Below are 16891 nucleotides of genomic sequence, written 5' to 3' on the forward strand. Positions count from 1 at the left end.
CCTTTGTGTCCGTCGGAGGCCACCAAGCTGCCAACAAGGCCCAGCCCAGCTGTGCTGAACCGCGGCGGCGAGGACTAGCCGCATCCGTCCCCGGCACCTGGACTGGGGCAGGCTGGGTAACACCCCCCGGCTGTGACGTCACCGCACCTGGCACTATGGGGGGGATGGGGCGGCGGGTGTGTGTGTTGGGGGGGAGGTCGGGTAGCCGGAGGCGGGGACGGGGCGGGGCAAAAGAAGGGCTCTCGCGAGATTTGCCTCCAAACCCGACGCTGCTCCCCGCACCTTCCCAGCCCGCGTCCGAGTCTCCATCGCTGCCTGGGGCGTCGCGTTCTAGAAGGCGGGCGCCGGGGGAGAGACGAGGGGCGGGCTCCGGGGCTCGGCCGGCGCTCCCGATTGGAGCCAGCGCCCGCGACCTAAGCCGCAGGCCCCGCCCCTCTGCTGGGCTGACGGGGACTGAGACGAAGCCGCCGGGTGGGCGGGCGCGAGCAGCCGCCGCCGCCTCTTCTTCGGCGACCGCGCCGCCGGCACTGACCCGGGATCGCCGCGGGCGGATGGAGGCGCCCAGTCGCCCCGCCTGAGCTCAGGAGGGGCCGGAGCGGCAGCGCGAGGAGTAGCAGCTGCAGGAGCAGCAGCAGCGGCAGCGGCGGGACGAGGACGGGCGGCTGGTGTCGGGCTTCCCTCGCCGCGGGAGCCCCCAGCATGGGTGAGCGACTCGGGGGCGCTTCCCGCCGTCCGCGCCCACGCCGGGGAGGCGTTGCCTCTCGGCGGCCTTTCGCGCCGCGCCCCCTCGCCCTGCCGTTCCCCCTGGCGGCCTGCCGCGCGGAGGGGTGGGTGGGCTCCAGCCCGCGCCCTCCTACCTGCCGCGCCTGCCTGCCGGCGGGGCAGATGCGGGGTGGGGGTGGGGGCCCGGGATTTTCCCTCGATCCCCAGCCTACCCCCTCCCCCCCGCGGCGTGGGGACGCCAAACTCGCGCGAACTCAACAAAGTAGCGTTTTCCCAAACTTTTTTTTTTTTTTTTTAATCTGGCAGCGCGCTCTGCGGGGTTCGGAGCCCCCCGCGCCCCGCCGAAAGTGTGCCGGGAGCTCGGCGGTGGACTCGTGTGCACCGGGGCGGGCGGTGGGGAAGCTTTGGGCGAGGAAATCTCTCCCCGACGGCGGGGAACAGTTTCCTGTTTAGGGCTAGACTTCCTTACTCCGGGAGAACAGTCCCAGGCCTCTCCGTGCGTGTGTTGGGGACTGCGTGCCCCCGAGTTTTCGTGTGGGGCTCCGCGAGGCAGAATGAGTTCGCAGCCTGGCTTGAAAGGGAGTTTTGTTGAGTACTGCAACAGTTCTTCTGATAATCAAGTTCGGTGTGGTCTAGGCATTGTCGCCCTAAATCATCTTAAAATAAAAAAAAGTACTCGGAGAGAGTCCTGTCGCCAGAAAAAATTAGACAAGTGAAAAAAAAAGAGGTGGTTGGGGGTCGGAGGGGGGCTGGGGGGGCGGGCCACCGTTAGGCGTAAGCATGTTCTCTAGGGTAGTCGCAGTTTGGGCTTTGTAGAGTAAATCGGGAGGGAACTGATACTGCTTGATAGCAACATGCTACTAGCCGGACTTAATAATTTATGAAAACTAACATGATTTGGAAGCAGGACAAATACACAGCTCTGCTGATGTGGCACCGTCAGCCCACTTGCTGCATTGTGGGGAGTGTGCTTCAGCCGCCCTTGTGTATTTTCTTCAGTTTTCCTACTTTGATGTTTTCCCGATCTCCCATTTGCTTTCAAGTAACTTCTGTGCAACGTCTACGCACAACTCATAAGTAGGAAAGTGTTCTCTGGAACTCTAGAATGAGTTCATTTCTGATTGGTTAACTGGTAATCGAAGGCTTATAGCTTTAAGCACCAGGTTGCAAAACTGCCATGACTGCTTTGGATGAAAATCATAGTAAAACAAAACACCGTCTTTTTCCTGTTAGGTAGCATCAGAATTTGGACACCTGTGGTTTGGATCATCATGAGGTGTACACCTGTGTACACTTTCTGATGATCCATTGTCATTATTTCTAACCGTTTATCGCTCTAATGTCATGAACATCTGTTGGGTTGTATGTAAACCTGCTGTTGATCAGTTTCCTTTGTGTTTTGAAGTTGTCTAAATAAGTGCTTTCCCTCACGGCTTTGTCGTTGGTTGTGATTGTCTCTGTGTTCAGTGCCGCACTTTACCTTTCCTCTCCAAGAGGGTGGAAATCGTTTACATTTGTACATCTTAAGTGAGATCCGCTTGAGAAAAATAAGTATCAATCCTTGGGATGTGAGACTGTCTACTTGAATTCCCAGAGGCCTTGTACCTTGCTATGCTCAGACCAGGTGATTTGCCAGATTACTTTTGTGGAATGTTTTTTCACACTCAAGTTGAAATCACAGGGTTGAAGATCTGTTACTTGGGGGCAGATTGTAGTTGACTTTTGGAAAGTATTTGCCAGACACTTAAGCAGGAACGTATACTTTAAATTTATTGGTTAGGCGATAATTCAGGCCAGAGGTTTTGGATGGGAGTTTACTCCTTGTATACAACTCCTCCGCTTAGTTTTATTACTAGAAGTCTTAGATTTGTAACCACAACTTAAAATATTTACCTAATACTTCGTCTAGTTTGTGACCAAAAAAAAAGTGTCTTTATTTTTTTTCCTTTGAAATAACTTTGGATACCTAGTTAATAATGGTTTGGACATTTAGGTGGTACAGTTTAGAAGTTCAGATCCTGGATTTTCTCCCTATCAGCTATGTGACTAAGTTATTTAAGTTCTCTGTACTTTGTCTTTTTTCTTTGTAAATGGGATTTAAAGTCAACCCCAGTGATTGTTAGGATTGAAGAATAAGTTTATACTTGTAAAATGTTTAGAACAATGCCCAGCTGATTGCAGTTTTCCAATGGTTGTTTTCAAAAGATTTCCAAATTCTTGCACTAACTTGAGAACAATTCTCAATGTTTTGACTTTTGTTAAAAGCAGGATATTGTATTGAAGTGCAGTGGAATGAAGTAATTTTTTTTAACTAATGTAGAAATAAAATTTTATATATAATATTCTCACAAAAATTGTGTGGGAAGAAACTTTCATTGTTGGGTTTACTATGAGAGAGTCTAGCAATAGGATATTTATGTAGTTCAGGAAAAACTTTAAGAGGAATGAGTACTAGAGAGCTATTTAAATTTTATGGTAAAAACCTTTTTTTAGTTTCAACATTTGTTATATATGGAGGAATGCTTGTTACAGATTTGAGGTATTTTCTGTGAAAAGTGTGTGTGGAGAACTTTGAGAGAAAGGCAATGCATTTTTACAGTAGAAATTGAGCAAATGGCACAAAACCCTTACTCTAAGTGAATTTTTATTTTGAGAAAGTGAATTTTGAAGTGGTTTAAGTGGTGTTTAGGAGTCACTGGTAGTATTGGGGATCAAACCTGAGCCTTCTGAATGCCAACATGCAAAGCATGCACTCATCTTTTTGAGCCATATCTTTGGTCTAAAGTAAGTGAGTTTTAAGGACTAAATTCTCTTAACTGGAGATAAATTATAAAACTTTTACTCTGTATAAACACATACTGAGATGGTCTTAATGGACAGAAATATGCACTTGGTTTTGGTTTAGAGATAATGTGACTTCATTTAAGTGATTTTTAAAAGTTATTTTGTAGCTCAATTTATAGAAAAATCTGAATTTAGGTTGTAGGTGCAATAGAAATTTCCTCCTAATGGTTCACTTCTCAATCTCAGGAATTATTTCACTTGAACTAATCCAGAGCATGAAGAAATAATATAAAATTTTGTTTCAAAGTTGGATGACTAACATGTAATAACCACTTGTATTTCTTAACTATAAGTATTTACGACCAGATTTCTCTAAGCGTTTCAAACTTTGAAGAGTGATAATTCATAAAATCACATTACCAGTGAAATTTACACTCATTATTTCATATTTTCTTGTGGAAACCAGCTGTTTGCCATCTCTTTCTAAATGAGGGGCTTGCAATATAAGCGTCACAATAAAAATATCTAAATTTTATGGTGTTTAGAATAAAAATCTTGAAGTCCTTTTAGATTTATCTGTATTTTTTCTTTTTGGGTCACACCTGGCAATGCACAGGGGTTACCTCCTGGTTTTGCACTCAGGAATTACTCCTGGCAATGCTCAGGGGACCATATGGGATGCTGGGAATCGAACCTACGTCAGCCGCATGCAAGGCAAACACCCTACCCGTTGTGCTATTGCTCCAGCCCCTGTGTCTGTCTTTTTGGATGCTTTTCACCCACTATGAAATATCAGTAAATGTATTTTAAGTGTAGTAAGTGATGATTTTCTAATGAATGTAAATAAGTGGTATCTTGTCCTTGTCAAGCTCTCCAGGACAGGCAGAGATAAAGGTGCGATCATTCTTGATTTGGTTGAGGGTTGAACAGCTACAAATCTGCTTTCTAGGTAAACTGGTGATGCAGGTTGTGAAAGATCTGAACATTTGCAGTATGTGTTCAGGAAAAAAGATAAGTTTGAAACAATATATGATTGAAATTTAGACAAATGGGATAGTTATGACTGAACCATGACTTTTGTATGGTTGTAGAATTTGATAGCTAACTACTATGCAGATGTACCTCAACTAGCACAGGGGCTAGACTATGACACTCTTCTATAGAGGAAATTCGATTGGAGGCTCACTACTGTCAGCACGGGGCACCTGTGTACCAGAAATTTGTGTAGACTAATGGAGCAGAATGTCTTGGCTAAGGGAGGAAAGATGTTTGCTAAAGTTCAGACTGATACTTTTGGTGGATAGGGACGTAAATGGATCTGGTATGTATTGGAAAACCTGACCTTAGGGGAAAATCAGATAGGACTGATTTTTTACGAGATATTCAGGATAGGATTTGTTCTGAACAGAACTGAGCTTGGTTATTGGAATTATTTAGGATGAGGAAATAGCAATATTGACAGAATGTGGAATTTCTAAGCTATAACATTCATGTATTTTTTGCCTTGGAGATTCTATTAGTAGTCTACACTAGTAACTGGACATGTGTGATTAATACCAGTGGTCCTGGATAACTGGGGTAAAAGGAGATCCCCTACCTAAATGCTCCCTTGCCATATCCTAGGACCCTTTCACTTTATTTTGTTAGGGGGTTTGATGTGCTTTCTTTCACAGAAAATACTGAATATATTACAAAAGTTTCAGCATATTGTTGTTTCAGAAATCAGCACAGTCCCTATGAATGTTAAATACATAATTCTCTCTCTGTTACAGAGTGGTAGTGGGATATGTTCCAAAAGTCCTATGAACTGCATAGTACTGAATTGTAAATGTTCTGGGTATTTTTTCCTCTCTATACATTCATCCCTTTGTTGCAGTTTAATTTATAGTGGCTGTGATGTAGTTTATTGGTAGAGTACATGCCATGCATGTATGAAACTCTGGTTTGATCTCCAGCACCACACTAAAAAAAATTCATACTGAGACAGAATGAAAGATTGACAGTGAAACAGGACAATCATAATAATATGTAGCATTGCACTGCACTGTCATCCAGTTGTTCATCGATTTGCTCGAGTGGGCATCAGTAATGTCTCCGTTGTGAGACTTGTTACTGTTTTTGGAATATCAAATACGCCACAGGTAGCTTGCCAGGCTCTGCTGTTCGAGCAGTATAATCTTGGTAGCTTGCCGGGCTCTCCGAGAGGGACGGAGGAATCGAACCCAGGTTGGCCATGTGCAAGGCAAATGTCTACCTGGTCTCTTCAAATAAAGGGCCTGGTGGAACAGTGTAATGACTTAGAGCACCTGCCTTGCAAGTATATGGCTTGGTTTCAAAATCTTGTCCCTGGGCACTTAGGGTAATTCAGGAAGGTCTGCCGTTTCAGCCTGGCAGCTTTGTTGTCTGTGATCTCTGGTGCACCGTAGCCAGGTGTGTATAAGCACCTCCAAAAGGGATGTGACTGCTTGCAAGCACTGTGCAAAACTCAGGGTGAGGAAGTGTGACCTCTAACAAGCGTGACATGAGCATCACAGTGACTCCTGGCAAGCACTAGGAGCAGTAAAAATTAAGGGAAGAGGATGTTGCCGGAGTGGGGATAACAGAGAGCATGATTTCTTTAAAGAAAACATCTTAGGTACTGAAGCCATAGTACAGAAGGTAGGATGTTTGCTTTGCATGCTGCCAACCTAGGTCTGATTCCCCCACACCCCATATTACCTCCAAGCCTGCCAGGAGTGGTCCCTGAGTGCAGAGCCAGGAGTAAGCCCTCAGTGCAGCTGTGTGAAACACAAAACAAGAAGAAAACACTTCGATACTAATATTTTCAGGCTATGGCTAACCATAGATAATAATGACCTTCTATCACAGTTAAAACTGCCAGTATAAGAATAAAATGAGCTAATAAGGCACAAGAAAATGGAAAATATATGGAAACTTGGACAACTTTGCTTAGAAATTCACTTAGATGCACATTATTACAAACAGGGTTCTACATTTAGAGGTTATACCAGCCATGAATGCCATTTAGTTGAATCCTTGTACGTGCAATCCTTACACAGTGAGGACTTTGGATTAGAGTTGACTCCCCAACATAGGTCAGTGATCTGCTGTATTTGTTTCACTGAAATGGTGTTAGACTAGCTATTAGGAGAACTTTTTTTTTTTTGGACATTGTACCTGCCCCCAGTGTTTTTTTGGTTTATTAAATTAGATCGATGTTATCTGTACTTCTATACTTTTTTACTTATAACCTTGTTTCTATCCCCAGTTCAGATCTGCATTTTCCTGTAGGTTCTTAAATGTTTTCCTTGTTGGACTAGTTAAAAACATTGATTTATTATAGGCTTCTAATGGGGACTTAAGGGGGCTTAGTGTCATATCTCAGTGTGCATAATACAAAAGTACTATAATCACTACCAAAGTTTGGGTGCGGTCCTACTTACCAAAAAGAAAAAAAATAAGGAAAACCATTCCTTTTTTTTTTTTTGCTGGATCACACCCGGCGATGCTCAGGGGTTACTCCTGGCTCTGCACTCAGGAATCACCCCTGGCGGTGCTCAGGGGACCATATGGGATGCTGGGATTCGAACCCGGGTCGGCCGCGTGCAAGGCAAACACCCTACCTGCTGTGCTATTCCTCCAGCCCCAGGAAAACCATTCTTACTCCCTTTTTGTTCTGGTCAAAATCCTATTGACACTTAAGGACTAGTTTTGTTTTTTGATCTAATTTTTTTTAGTGGTAGAGTAGTATTCCATTGAATATATATACCACAGGATCTTTATCTGTCATTTATTGATGGGTGTTGGGGGTTGCGATTGATTCCTAGTTTTGACTTGTAAATAATACTGTTATGAACATACTGGTGCCAAGTATTCTTTCAAATTAAGTCTGTTCATGTCTTTTGAATATATGCTGGGAGTCATATTTGCAGAGTTATTTTGAGTTTACGTTTTGGAGGAGGTGGAGTTTGGCCCATATCTGAGAGTGCTCAGGAAGCTACTCCTAGCTTGATGTTTGGAGGTTGTTCCCAGTGGTGCTTTGGCAGACATTTTGAATTTGGGGATTGAAACAGGCTCTCCTGCATGCAAAGTATGTGCTACAGCCCAGTGAATTCTCTAGTCTTTCATCATTTTTTTGGTTTGTTGTTGGACCAGTAATGATGTTTAGTGCTTACTTCTAGTATTGTGTTCAGGATCACTTCTGTAGGTGATCAGGAGAACTTACGGGATTCCAGGCCAGGGACCTGGCCAGGTTGTATGTGTGCAGGGCAAATGCCCTACCTGCTATCTCCGTCTAATTTTCAAAAAGGAATGTCCATACTCTTTTCCATATACACTGAATAAATTAAAATTCCAGCATTGTATCAGAGTTTCTTTTCTCTACATTTTTTGCTAACAACTTGTTTCCAGTATTTTTTTGATAGTCATTCTCAGTAGTATGAGGTGGTCTTAGTGAGATTTTGATTTGTATTTTCATAATAATAATTGATGCTGAATTTTTTTTCATTTGTTTGTGGGCCATCTCTGTCTTTGTTGGAAAACTCTCTTTAGTGTTTTGCACCATTCTTCTTGTACTAACGTCTGCCTCAGAGACCTGGGCCCCATGAAAACAGGATGAGAATCTATTAGGGTCTCCCAAAGAGGAATGGAAAGAGCTGTGATTGGAGTATCATGTTTCACTCAAGTGAGAGAAGGAATCCTTCCATCCTCCATCTAGGATTGGTGCCTCCTTTGCCAAGACCTTGAAAATCAGGTGGGCTGGACACATAATGCAATTTGGAGACTACCGTTGGACTAGAGCCATTACCGAGTGGATTCTACGGGATGTCAAAAGAATGCCTGGCCGACCACCTACGAGATGGTCAGACTTCTGTCAAGACCCTGAACGAACGGCTTGAACGAACGGTTTGACGCTCTTTGTGTTCCTGGAGCGAGCAGACACCATTGGGCTACACTAGCACTCGACAGGGATGAATGGAGACGTTACTAGTGCCCGCTTGAGCAAATCGAGCAGTGGGATGACAAGTGATACAAGTGTTTGGATTGTTCTTTTTGTTGAATTGTGTGGGTATATAATTAATATATAATTTGGATATTAACTCCCTTTGCAGGTGTATGATGTACAGATAGCATATTTCTTCTAATTGCTGTGCTGCCATTTATTGGTGGTTTGGTAGTTACTTCTTTTACTGTGCAGAAATTTAAATCTCATGTAATTCTATTTGGTTGGGTGTGGTGGTGGTGGTGCTACACCACCCATTAGTGCTTAAGTCTCTATGCTTAAGGCTCATTGCTCTGTGCTCAGGATTGATGCCTGGTGGTGCTAGTGGACCATATATCTTGCCAGGGGTCAGCCCCATGTAAGACAAGTGCTGCAATCCTTGTTCCCCCGTTCTGTCTCTGTTCCCCCCTCTTCCTCCCTTCCCATCTTGTTTTGTTTCCGTTGCCACTGGAGTTGAGATGTCAAGTATATCCTCAGTGCCTTGAGGCTGAACTCTTTAGAGAACACTATTATAGCTTGAATTTCTTTCGCTGTGCAGAAACTTCCTTAATTTGAATAGTTGCATTTGTTTATTTTGTTTTTTCCCCCATTACTGTATTTCAATATATTTTGGTTTCAGGGCTAATTTCCAAGTCTTTATTTTTAACTTTTTTAATTGATTGAGATTATGTGATTTACAATACTGTTAATGATGGTTTAAAGTGTACACAAGTCCAGTACCCCACCCATCACCAGTGTTCCAGCCTCCTTTCTCCAAGGTCCCTAGTGCACTTCCTTCTCCCCCAGAAACAAAAAACCAAAACAAAAACCAAACAACTCTGAGTTATGGATCAGTTCTCTCATTGTGTTGTCTTTGGCCCTTTGTTGCTACTTGTGGGGTATTTAAGTCCCGCATATGAGAGTGGTCATTTTTTTACATAAATCTTTCTTTCTAACTGAGTTTGCTCAGCTTGAGATCCTTCAGGTTTATTCATGTTGTGACACATTGCTTCATTTTGTTCTTCCTTAGAGCTGCATAGTATTCTGTAATGTATATTTGGGTTATTTTCGTATCTTGGCTATTGATTGGCTGCAGTGATTATAGGTGTGCACATCTTTTGAATTCATGTTTTTGACTTTGGGGGGGTGTTGATGCCAAGAAGGGATTATAACGGAGGTCTCTTTGTACTATTCTTTTTGGGGGGGGGTGCCACACCAGGCGATGGTTAGGGTTAACTCCTCACTTTGCGCTCAGGAATTACTTCTGGTAGTGCTTTGGGGTACTGGAGATTGAACCTGGCTTGCTATGTGCAAAACAAGCATGCTACCCGCTATACTATCTCTTTATTCCTCTGTCCCTTCTTTGTTTGAGAGCTCCATATTGCTTGTCATAGAGGCTGAACCAGAAGACATTCCCACCAGCATTGCAGAAGGATGTCTTTCCACCACTACTCTGCCATTTACAGACTTTGATATTTGCCATTCTCAGTGATATGATGGGTTTCTCATTGTTTTGATTGGCATTTCCCTTATATGTGAGCACTGTTTTTTATGTTTATTGGTCAACCGTATGTTTTCTTTGGAAAAGTATTCATCTCCTCTCTCTGTTTTTGGATGGGGTCACTGGATTTTTTCCTTGTTCTTTTTAGTGAGTGCTTCATAGATATTGCCCTTTATCTGATGTGTTGTGTGCAGATAGTATCTCACATGCAGTAGGCTGTCTGTTATAGCTTGAATTTCTTTTTCTATGTAGAAACTTCTTAATTTGAATAATTCCATTTGTTTATTTTGTTTTTGTGGTCATTGCATATGTTGTCATATCCTTGAAGACACCTCTGGTCAGTTTATTGGAGAGATCTGATGTTTTCTGCAGGTTTATTCTATTGATCCTGGTCTAATCTTGAGGTCTTTAATGAATGAATCTTTGGATTCATTTTGAGTTTACTCTTGTGAATAGTGTAAAGTATGGTTCTAATTTTGTTTTCTTAACGTGTCTCTAGCTAGGTTTTCCAACACCTTTTGTTGACGAGATTTTCTTTGCTCCACTTCATATATTAGCTCCTTTGTTGTAGATTAACTGTTCATAAATTAAGCTTAATTCAAACTCAGTTCAGGTGCTGGAGCGTAGTACAATGGGTAGGGCACTTGCCTTGCATGTAGCTGCACCCCCATATGTTCCCTCAAGCCTGCCAGGACTGATTCCTGAGCACCGCTAGGTGTGGCTCCAAAACAAAATAAACAAAGTAAAAGATTCTCAATTATCATCCATTGTTCTGTAGATCTATATTTAGTCCAGTATCATGCAGTTTTCATTATTATAGCATTGTATAGTTTGAAGTTGGGAAATGCAGTGCCTCCCATCTTTATTTTTAGGAAAAAAAGGATTGCTCTGGCTAATCAGGAAGTTTCATAGTTCCATACACATTTTAGTAGAGTTTGTTCCAAGACTTTGAAAAACATCATTGGAATTTAAATGGATATTGCTTTGAATCAATATTTCACTTGTATAATATTTTGGGTAGAGTGGTCATTTTGACAATATTGATTCTTCATTTCATGAATAGCATCTTTTCATTTATTATTATTTATTTTTATTTTTTTATTTTTTTGCTTTTTGGGTCACACCCAGCGATGCTCAGGGATTACCCCTGGCTTTGCACTCAGGAATTACTCCTGGCGGTGCTTGGGGGACCATATGGGATGGCGAGGATCGAACCTGGGTCGGCCGCGTGCAAGGCAAACGCCCTACCTGCTGTGCTATCGCTCCGGCCCCCATTTATATTTTTTTACCCAGTGATTTATAGTTTTCACTGTATAAGTCTTTCACCTCTGTTAATTCCTAGTATTTGATGTTTTAGGGTATTATTTTGGAAGGGATAGTCTTTTATTTTTTCTAATTTGTTATTTACATGCAGAAATGCCATAGATTTTGTATTAATTTTGTAACCTACGTTACTATACTGGTTTATTATTTCTAAGAGTGTTTTGGTGGAGTCTAGGGTTTTCACAGTATAGTATCATGTCCTCTGCAAATAATGATAATTTAACTAATTTGTTTCCAGTTTGGATATCTTTGATATTAATTAATGCTCATAGTTTCAGTCCATTCTGACTTTTGTGTATTTAATGATCTAGGGTTTGTTTTTTTTAAATTTTTTTTTTTTTGGCATGTGTCAGTCCAGTGTCTCCATTATCACATTTTGAAGAGGTTTTTCTTTCTCCATATGATCTTGGAGTGTTTCTCCTAGGTATTTATTACTTCTAGCCTTCGCATTAGTCAGTGCACTTGTTTTTTGTTCTGTTACTCTGCCTTAATTACTTCTTATGATAACATTTAAAGTGGGGACATTTAAAGTCTTCTTTTTTTTTTATATATGTTTGGGATCTTGGCATCTTTGGACTAAATATGGCATTATTTCTCTTGGTTTTGTTCTGGAAATCTCAAATACCTGTGTTTTTTACAGTTACTGTTTTTTAGTCAACAAAGCATATTTTACTAATTGCACTTAAAAGTTTCTAAATGGAGAAGAAACTAATATATATATATATATATGTGTGTGTATTCTCCTTTTCCCATTTTTATACTTTTTACCTTAAAAACTCAAGGAGTACGGAAAAGGCTTAGGCATTTTTATTTGAGATTGAAAAATCACAATTGTGATTTGTAAATTTCAGGTAGAAAATCTAAAGTGTTTTCCCTCTCTTCCCTGGGAGACACAGGAGTGTAAAGGTTGGTGATTATCTGTGGGCCACACCCACCAGGTAAAAGCCAGGTTCTTTATGGGAAGAAAAGAGGAAGTTGGTTAGTGTTTGCAGCATTTCTGGATAACCTCAAACAATTGTTTGCCTGGTGTTTTTTTTTTTTTTTTTTTAAACAATTGGTTTTGTCCAGCTCAAAGACCTTTGGGCCAGTTTAAGCAGACAGGTAATTTCTCCATAATGGCTTTTAGAGTCAGTTTTTCTCATTATAAAGAGTGCAGATAAATAACTAAATACCTAGAACAGCTTCTGAGTGGGTCCTTAGCAATAACATGTATATATTCTTGAAGTTCTGGGGTAAGCCACCATTAGAGGCACGTGATTGTGTTGATAACATCCTAGCTACTCCACTCCTTCCAGTTAGGTATTTTTTTTTAATTTTAATTTTTTAACTTAATAGAATTATTAATCCTTGTGAAAACCTACACTCAACACAATATTGCCTTTGTGTTTACCCCTCACTTTTTATTTAATGTATTCCTTTTTAAATTTTCTTCAGTTTTTTTTTCTTTTTTTTCTTTTCACACAGTCTGTCTTGCCAGCCTTTGGTTGCATATTTCCTTGTAATCCAAGGAATTGTCCCATCATGGCAGTGCCATGCTCTTGCCACCATCAAAATGGATTCTGAATCTAAACACAAAGACGACATCTTTGATGGTCTTAAACATTTTGTCAAGATTTTCTCGAATTTCTGTCTTAGGTACTGCTGCCTTCTCCATGGTAAAGGACATTGGATACCATTTTTTCCCACTGAAGTAGTGGGTTGATCGTGAAGTACTTTTAATAGTGCAGTCAGGTTCTCAGCCAGATTGAAAGGAGATAACACAGAATGGCCAAATTCAGGCTTTATTTAAGAGAAGGGAAAAGGACGGAGGCAAAGGACAGGAGGCTTTCCTTGAAGGTGGGTGTGTGTTTCTCCAAAGTACGATTCTTTGATAAGAAATTGCTTTCAAAAACTTACTCTGCGTTGATAAGATTCTGATCTAGTGTTAGATTCTGTCCTAGATACCTTTTCCCCTAACGCCTTTTTAACTTTTTGGTTTCTTGGTTTTTGGACAACACCTGGGCTTACTCCTGCCTGTGTGCTAAGGGCTTCCTCCTGGCTCTATGTTCAAGGCTTTCTTCTGGCTCTGTGCTCAGAGCTTCCTCCTGCCTCTGTGCACAGGGATTATTGTTTCTGGTACTGCTCTGAGACCATGTTGTTTGGAATCCAACCTGGGTCAGCTATGTGCAAGGCAGGTTCCCTCCACAGCTGTACTATCTTTCTGGGTACTGTAACTGGAGGCATTGTAACAGAGTCCCACCAGGTATGAGCCTTGAGGGTAGAGCAGAGTAGCCCTGAGCACAGCTGGGTGTGGTCCCAAACCAACTAACAAAACAAAAATTCTAGAACTATGATTTACAAAGTTATTAATAGTTGAGTTTTAGACATATAATGTTTTAACACCAATTGATCAGTGTCACCTTTACCAGTTACCTCAGTTCCTGCTTTCCTCCCCTCCCCTACCCCTCCCTTTCTTTGACAGGCACATTACAAAGTTCAGTGGTTGCAATTTGAATCTCATGTTTTCAGTATTGCTGTGTCTGTGCTTTGGATTTATAGTTTACCACTTCCCTACATTATCAGCATATTATTAATATATGCCTTTATTGCTGTGAATTTCTTGCTCACTACAGCTTTTGCTGTGCCCCATAGGTTCTGGTAACTTGTATTTTCATTCTCGTGGTTTCAAAGAATCTTTTTATTTCATTCTTGAGCATTGTTTTGTTCCGTTTCCAGGTTTTAGAAATTTCCCCCTTCTTTTTGTGATTAACTTCTACTTTGATGGCTTTGTGGTTTGAGAGATACTTTGTATGATTTCTATATTTGTAAATGTACATTTGAGTTATATCTAGTAATATCTATCCTGAAGAGTGTTCCATGTCCATTAGAGATGAATGTGTATTCAGATTTTGGGGGATGGAGAGCTCTATAGTAAGCCCAATTCTTCTAGCTTCTTGTTAAGCACTCTTGTCTCTTCTCTTTACTGATACTCCATCTGGTTGATCTGTTTATTGGTGAAAGTGGAGTGCTGAAGTCTCCCACTACTTTTGTTTCCATCCATGTGTTTCTTTAGGTTTGTGAGCAGAGAAACTATGACCTTTGCTGACCCTTCATTTGGTGCATAAATGTTGATCATAGTGCTGCTTGACCTATTGTTTCCATAATCAATAGTGTCTACCACTGCATCTACTTTATTTCCTTGAATGTTATTTGGTGTGATATAAGGATGCCTTCCAACTATTTTTTTTTTGATCTGCCATTGGCGTGTATGATTGTTTTCTATTCGTTCACTTTGAATCTTTATCTTACTTGTAGGTGTGTTTCCTATAGGCAGCAGATAGATGAATTTTCTTCTTTGATCCCTCCAGTTACTCCAGACCTAACAGTTTAGTCCATTGACATCCAGAGAGATTATTGGTATAATGATCACAGTTGCTATTTTTGTGTTTATGCGTATGGAAAATGAATTTTCCCCCCTGATCCATCCATTTACTCTGTTTAGTTTCTGGACCACACTGTGGTGCTCACGTCTTTCTCCTGGCGCTGTGCTCAGGGGGTACTTCACTTCTAGAGGTCCTCAGGGACCATATGGGATGCTGGTTGATTGAACCTGAATCTGCTATGTGCAAGACATGCGTCTTACCCACTGTACACTCTCTCTAGCCTTTTAAAATTTTTATTTTTTAGTTTGAGTTTTGGATCACATCCACCGTGCCCAGGGCTTCTGTAATCCTGGCTCTACAGTCAGGGGTAAGTAAGTTCTGGCAGACGTGGGGGATCATCTGTGGTGCCAGGGATCAACTCTGTCTTGGCAAATGCCTACGTTCTCTACTATTGCTCCGGCCCCCTCTATGTCCTTTTTATTTAAATAATGTAGGAGTACTGCTTGTTTGTTCAGCCATTGATTAAGCTGGTTGAATTGGGCATGGAATCCACATTACTTTTTTTTTTTTAATTGTATCACTGTGAGATAGAGTTACAAAGCTTTCATGTTTGAGATTCAGCCATACAATGATGGAATACCCATCCTTCACCAGTGCACATTTTTCACCAACCACATCCCAGTCCTTACCTGCCTCTATGGCAGACAATTTTGCCCATACTCTCCAATTTTGGGCATTATGTTTTGCTCGCAGTTTCCCACCATCGTTCAAGCTGAACTGCCAGGGGCAGACGCTCAATAATTTATTTTCCATAGCTCATTTTGAGTATCATGAGAGCTTGCACAACCACAATTATAAATGTAAATTTCTAGGTTGTAAGTGATTGGGTTCCAGAGACATCTTTGTATGACACTAACACATTTTGGGATTCAATTGGGATTCCATCTGGAGTAGGTGGGGAGACTGCACCTGCTCCATCTGGGATGCCCCAGTGAAATTGTATGGTATGGGGCCCGGAGAGATCTCCGGTGCTATGGTGTCTTCTGGGACTTGCTGCTATGAATCTGGGCCAGAACTGTTGGTGTGTTAAGATGGTGCCCGGAGGCACATTGTGGGCATGACAGCCAGTCTGCTGGGTTGGCTGGGACCGGGGAAGGGATAGCCCGGGTCCTCTGCCGCCATGCGGCCTGGAGAGTCAATCCTAGAGCCCGCGTAACTGGGCCTTGCTTGTGGAAGCTCTTGGTCACCAGGATTCCATCTGGAGTATGCGGGAAGACTGCACCTGCTCCATCTGGGGTGCCCAGTGAAATTGGCTCGGTATGGCGCCCAGAGAGATCTGTGGCGCTGTGGTGTCTTCCAGGACTTGCTGTTGTGTCTCTGGGTCAGGGCTGTTGATGTGCTAAGATCCACATTACAAAATTTCTAGCAGATTATATCTTGGTGAGGTCCGTCCTGAGATGGTGCAGTCAGGCGGGGGATATGGTGGTGATTTGTGATTTTGGATTGTGGAAGCAAGCGGCTGCTCGGGGCTCGGCTTGGGCCGGCACAGGCCAACCCGCCCCCCCTCTGATTTACCCCAGTCTGTTCAGCTATGTGCGAGTCTGATATTAACTGTGGCTTTGGATCTCTTTAGAGATTTATCTATGGGTCTCTGAAATAAGGCCAATCAAATGAGCTTGTGTAGCTGAGCCAGAGGTGGTTTGTGGGTGTGGCTTCCACATACCTAACTTTTGTCCATTTAATTTCTTGGTAAACTTGGTCCCAAGTTGTTGGGGGTCTGACCATAGGCACAGCGGCAGTTTGTGCTGTGGCACCATCAGGCTGCTGATGCACTCGCCCCGCAGGTACAGGTTGACCTGCTGGCGGCACCATAATCCTCTCTGTTGTTTTATAGGAGAGTTTAGTCTATTGATATTCAGAGAGATTATTGATGTAAAGGACTTTGCTGCTATTTTTGTGCAGTACTGTAGCACTGTCATCCCTTTGTTCATCGATTTCCTCTGGCAGGCACCAGTAACGTCTCCATTGTGAGACTTGTTACTGTTTTTGGCATATCGAATACACCACTGGTAGCCTTTCAGGTTCTGCCATGCAGGCAGGATACTCTCAATAGCTTGCCGGTCTCTCCGAGAGGGGCAGAGGAATTAAACCTGGGCCCGCCGTGTGCAGAGCAAACACCGTACCCACTGTGCTTCAGACCATTTTTGTGTAAGTAGA

General features: G+C 42.3%; 1 protein-coding gene across 1 annotated transcript in view; it reads left to right on the forward strand.

Annotated features, from left to right (window-relative positions):
* The first annotated feature begins 376 nt into the window (after positions 1-376).
* The window catches only part of CD2AP (CD2 associated protein), a 133291-nt gene continuing 116776 nt past the window's right edge, over positions 377-16891 (forward strand). Inside the window, exon 1 of the mRNA XM_055137003.1 lies at positions 377-703. Coding sequence (XP_054992978.1) covers positions 700-703 — 4 coding nt within the window. The 5' untranslated portion in view covers positions 377-699. The remainder of the gene's footprint in view (positions 704-16891) is intronic.

The sequence above is a fragment of the Sorex araneus genome, chromosome 4 (assembly GCF_027595985.1).
Source record: "Sorex araneus isolate mSorAra2 chromosome 4, mSorAra2.pri, whole genome shotgun sequence".
NCBI lineage: Eukaryota > Metazoa > Chordata > Mammalia > Eulipotyphla > Soricidae > Sorex > Sorex araneus.